The sequence below is a fragment of the Gymnogyps californianus genome, chromosome 4 (genome assembly GCF_018139145.2).
Source record: "Gymnogyps californianus isolate 813 chromosome 4, ASM1813914v2, whole genome shotgun sequence".
Lineage (NCBI taxonomy): Eukaryota > Metazoa > Chordata > Aves > Accipitriformes > Cathartidae > Gymnogyps > Gymnogyps californianus.
The window spans coordinates 25483059-25488803 of NC_059474.1; the positions used below are offsets into that span (position 1 = coordinate 25483059).

General features: G+C 41.4%; 1 protein-coding gene across 1 annotated transcript; it reads left to right on the forward strand.

Annotated features, from left to right (window-relative positions):
* Window positions 1–324: 324 nt before the first annotated feature.
* On the forward strand, window positions 325–2480 carry C4H4orf19 (chromosome 4 C4orf19 homolog). Its single transcript, XM_050896712.1, has 2 exons — window positions 325–422; window positions 1529–2480. The coding sequence occupies exons 1-2, from the start codon at window positions 325–327 to the stop codon at window positions 2478–2480; spliced, it is 1050 nt and encodes a 349-aa protein (XP_050752669.1).
* Window positions 2481–5745: the final 3265 nt, after the last annotated feature.

Here is a 5745-nt window from a genome sequence, read left to right on the forward strand (position 1 = left end):
AAGTCCATCAATAGCTGCCAAAAAAACCCCTCTCAAACAAAAACCACCAACAAAAACACCCCACTACTCTGACTTAGGAGTCTCCAAGTCATAAAATGCTTATGAAAATATTCTGAGAGAACATCAGTATCTGTCTAAGAAGTGTTAAATTCTTCCCCAGATTTTTCCCCAACTAAAGGCCACTGCCAATGCAAGATAGCAACCTAGAAAGACCTTGAACTGTACTGTATCCATTCTTGTGTAGGCATCTTTCTTTTTAGCTAATAAAACCCTTCTAAACATGAGCATCATTTTCAATGCAATTGCCCATACATTAATTTCATAATGCTTTACTCACTTCCCCTCTCCCTTGCCTTCCCTCTCTCTCTTTTCAGATTAAAGAAAATCCAGATGGGGTGCAGGTGCTGCAAAATGATACAAAGGTACAACAGAACAAGAGTTGCTTAGACTGAATAAAAGAAATGCATTAAAACATGTGTCTGTGCTCCCCTACACCTGTTGCTTAAATTAAACCTATTTACAAAGTTGGAGTTTTCCCAAAGTTTACAGTATCTTTAAAGTCACGCCAGAGCATAGGTATACTGATTTCCTGTGAATGTCCTTTTGATTTACTGTAATTGAGGTCCATTTCTATAATTCCTATCCCACAGAAAAATTGTGTGGCGTTGAAAACTCATCTTTAGCAAAGCTTTTTCTCGTTTAGGTAGCATGAGCTTCCCTCAATTCAGTAGAACGAGGAGCACAGATTTTGTCAGATCCTTCCTCTCTCCTAAGCAATGAAAGTGAACTACAGATCCTTGCTTCCGTCATAGCTTTTAAGTGTAGTTAATTGTGGGAACAATTCCTACATTAAAATACTCCCTGGAGAGGAAGACTAGTTAGTTTTAGAAAGACAACACTTCAGCTCCACTTGACAGTTACTCCTTCCCTTGGCCACATCTCTCGAACAGGTAAGGAAGTGGGAAAGAAAACTGGTGCTATAAGAGAAAGAGAGGAGATAAAGAAAGGAGAGAGGCTCTGGAAGAAATAAGTCAAGGAAAATATGGAGGGAGAGGAAAACTTAAGAAAGGAAAAAGGAGGGGACAAAAATAAAAAAGAAAAGGACAAAAAGAGAAGACTTGAAAGGAAGAACACCAGGGAAAAAAAAGGGAGAGATTTTAGCAACTACATGAGGACATATTAATTAACAATGTATGTGATGACTACTCATTGGCTAATCAACCCCCCCAGAGAAAATAAAAAATAAAGCTGGAAACATGCAACATCCAGCACAAGGTTCTGTGACATCCTCCTTATGCTCCTGGTGAACCTCAGTACAGGGGTTAGTTACGATCAGTCCCAGGAGACAGCAGCCTACAGCACAGTTTAGCATTTCCATTCAGTTTAGCTCATTCTCAGGACCCCAGGTAAAGTTCAGTGACACCAGCTCCTCAAGATCCCCAGCTTAAAAATTAAGCTTAATCCTTTTTCTAATTATATTGATTAACAGCATAATTAACATTTCCTCTACAAATTTTCCTTACTCCAGCTATATTTTTGATCCAGAAGAAGTACAATCGCCTGGATGCATTCATGAAGTAAACAGCTATAAACGCAATGAGCAAGGCAGCAATAAATCCAAATTCAAAGAGAACAGTGAAATTCAAGAACATAAAAATGAACTCCAGAAGGATGAGCTAAACAGAACAGAAAATAAAAATCAGGTAAATAGCACAAAAGAAACTCTCTGGAACCATGGAGGCAATGATTTTCAAGAGGATGGCCTTATGAATTGTGTTGCAAATCTTGATGTTGCAGTCAATGGTGGCAACTCCTGTGCTGGAGTGCACTCCATGCTCAATCCCAACACAAACCCAGTGAAAGAAGCCAGTGAACAGGGAACCTCCAGCCAGTCAGAGGCTTCTTCAGCCAGCAATACAGACTTTTACACCAAATCAAATAGGTCTGGCCAAGAATTTGACCTAAAGGCAGGCAGTCAGAGGAAGGCAGCCTGCAATGAGCCAAACAGTATTCAAGATGAGAACTCCTGGTCTGCAGAAGACAGCATCTTTCTCAAAGGAAGTGCAATACTGGAGACACAAAACAATGCCATACAACTGCCAGATACTGATTATCCCCAAAATGGCAATCAAACCAGGAACTATGCTGAAAAAGATAGCTTTTCAGACAATTGTGCACATTCACACCAAAACACTGGGCCTTCAGCAATACAGGACCAGGACCTTTGTGTAACCCCATCTTTGCCTATGAAGGAAAGCAGTATTGAACCTTTTAAAACTGACTCCACAAGTTTGAGAGAGAGCATTACTGGTGGTATCACTGCCGTGGCTGTTACCAAAGTAGCACAGGCACCCACAGACCCCCACCATAAAGACATCAATGGAGAAATTGAGGAGGAAGATGCAGAAGTTGCAGCAGCTCTGGCTGCACTGGAAGCTGCAACTGCAGGGGAAGACCTGGAAGATGATGATGAGTACTAGATGAAGGTTTCTTTCTAATACACTGGGTAAGATCCAGATTTTATTTCTGGATCTGTATGAACATATGTACAGCACATGTGGACAGCTGTTACGAACAGCATATATAAAAGGAGTTGGGACTAAACCTCTGTCCCTTCAGCTGTTTTATACAGCCTTTTAACTTCTATTGCCTGAGGTACAGATGTGCTCCCTTGGCTAATGGTAATACTACCACTCTTCTCCATGGGGCCAACCAGGACGGCAAAGCATCGTTTCTTCCACACAGGATACTCTGCTGTATACCCACCTCACCTGGACTCACGCAAACATTTCCTTTGGTTTTGACCCTCAAGAGGGTCTGTGCACACCGCATGTTCCAGGTTCAGAAAACTTCCATTATTTAAAACAGAACTACAGAAGCCATGGAGTTAGAAACCACAGATTTTCATTGTGTTAGCACAAAAAAATAAAATTGACCTAAAGTTCTATGATATAATGAAGTATGAAATAGTGAAGGCAGCTTGGCTCGCACTTCACTGTGGTTACGGTTCCATTCCAGATTAAGCCTAAATCTGTGCATGTGCAGCTGGTGTTAGGACGATAACCTCATCTCTTCCCTTACACCTCCCCTGGACTTTGTTTGATACCCCAAGTGACCTGCTTCAGTTCATTAAAACAGCAGGAGCCTAGCCAAATCCAAGAGAGTGGGTAACTTTCTGTTGGTTTAACGAGCTGAAGTAGCTCACGTAAGAATTGCACACACACTATCAGAGGTGCTGGAGAGGGATCAAAACTCAGTCCTACCAGTTTGGATAGACTAAAACTGTTGTAAAACTACAGACTGAGACCTCTCAACTCTGCTAAATTTGCCAGGCACACATCACTTGCCTTAACAATACAGTTTGCAAACAGGTTGTGTCTCAAACATCCCCAGCAAGATGTGTTTTGTTTATATACAAACAGCAAGAGCCAGTGTGGACCCCTCCCTGGGTCTGCTGCAGTCCTTAAACTTACAGCAGGAAAGGGATCGAGCTTCCAAGTTGAATTAAGCATAAGACCTGAAAATATCAGCTGCATTCCTGGAGTGTTTACCCTTCCTCTGATCTTCAGACTAGTATGTTAACCTTTCTTGTGGGGAAGAAAAAGGAGGTAGAGACCAACTTGGTGCTGCCAATTCATCAAAAGTTGGATCTTAATGGTTGAAACAGAAAGTGCTTGACATTTTATACTGAAATTTTGTGGTTTCTGAGTTTCTGTTATAAACTCTTAATAAATTTTTTTTAATCATATAAAAAAATCATCTGGTGGCTTTCATGCTTTATGCATTTTCTGATTATATAAGTTACATAAAAGAAGTACCATAAGATATATCCCTCATTAGATACATGAAAAGCACCAACTGTTATTTGCCAACAGTATATGCTGAATCCTAGTCTAACCATTAACATATGTAAGGATCAGAATATTAGGAGGTGGGTTTTAAGTAACATGTAGACATTTAAATTATTTTTGTTTAAATGCAGGTTCCCTCTTTTCCTTCAAATACTGCACAACCAAATCAAGATTTCAATTTCTCAAAACATTAGTGATACCCCTAGGAGCAATTAAAAAAACCTAAAGTCTCAGCTTCAAGAGAACTATATTCAGCTACAGATGAAAGTCACCACATTGTATCTGTAAAATAAAAAAGCTTTATATGTTTTTAAAGTATTGTAGTAGTGTTGATTTCTCTACCACTTTCCTACTTTAATAGGCCCTTCTAAGCATTTTCATAAGTGCATACAAGTTTTATGTGCACATTTCTGTATCAAAGTTTACTATAATACTGAATGGCAGTGAAAGACTACTTGCACATTGCATATTACTAGTTAAGGTTATGACAGGACACAGCATATGTCTGCTTTTATATTGTGAGGGCCCTGATGGCATCACTAGGCCTGACTGTCCCTGCCCACCCCCCAGAGCTCCCCCTGCCCTGCCCAGGGCCCAAGACCCCATGTCAGCCCCCCCAGGGGCATCAGACCCTGCCCCAGCTCCCCACAGCCCTGCCCAGCCTGGCCACAGGCCCCACCGAGCTGGGCCTACCTGCAGGCTGACAGCCCAGCCTCAGCCTGGCCCCACCAGAGGTGCCTGCTGCCTGGGGCTGCCATTGCCCCGGTGCCCCCCAGCCTGCCCGGGGCGGTGGGAGAGGCCCTGGCTGTGAGGTCCAGCCCTGCCACCCCCAGGGGAGCCTCCACTGCTCCCCACATCCCAGCCCCAGGGAGCCGCCAGCCCCTGCTGCACCATGACATGAACCATGAAAAATGATTTGAGTAAAAAAAAAAGTTAAAGAAAGAAATGCAACGAACACCCCAGGAAACTTATCTGATTTTTCGATACCCACTCGATCAGATTTTTCTAACCTGAACTCCAACCTGAACTTCGAGTGCAAATCACAGCAAGTTTTCATCTTGCTCCCCAAGAATTAAAATACACTAGAGGAGAACGCATGGTTAAACCCAGCTGACGTCCTGGACGCTCCAAACCAGGCATCTCTTCTTCAGGCAACTGCCCACAATCGCGGACCACCAGACTTAAAGCCTTTGCAAGAGATCAGCTGGGGCACAAACATCGCATTTCTTGCAGCCCAAGTTTTCATTGTCTTAAATATAAGAAAGGCAAAAAACAGCATAAAGCTAGTTATTTCCAATACAGTGAATATACTTGTCAACGCTTCTCTTAACCAAAAAAAAAAAAGTCACGCATATGCATACCTCAAATCTGCAGGATACGGAAAGCTTCCAGAAAATAAACCTATGAGGTATCACCAACATTCAGACTTCTCTTATCTGCTATCTAAAAGTGCACTGTGCCCTTTTTTTTTTTTTTAAATAGATATATGGTTTTTATATTTATATCTGTGTTTATTTCCCTTCAGCTCTACCATGTCACAGCTGAGTGTCAGGAATTCATAGCCATTTCTCAGACTGCAGTACACTTTTCCCAACAAATGTGAAAGAGAATCAATTATTTCAGCAATAATTTTTAGATATCACACACAATTTCCTCCATAAAAATCAGCTTTTAAATAATTATGTGAGAACCAAGTCTTACTCAGTTCCCTCAGATGTTGATGCAAAGAAACACAAACACTGCCAGCTTGAACAATCCATTTTGCTCAGACAATTGTGAGAATAAAATTTAGTATCTTGAGAAAACAGAGAAAGTCACAGGAAAAAAGTTACTGGAATCGAGAGTGAACTGTGTATTTTTACACTTCTCTCAAAAACTACACAGCTTTTAAGAC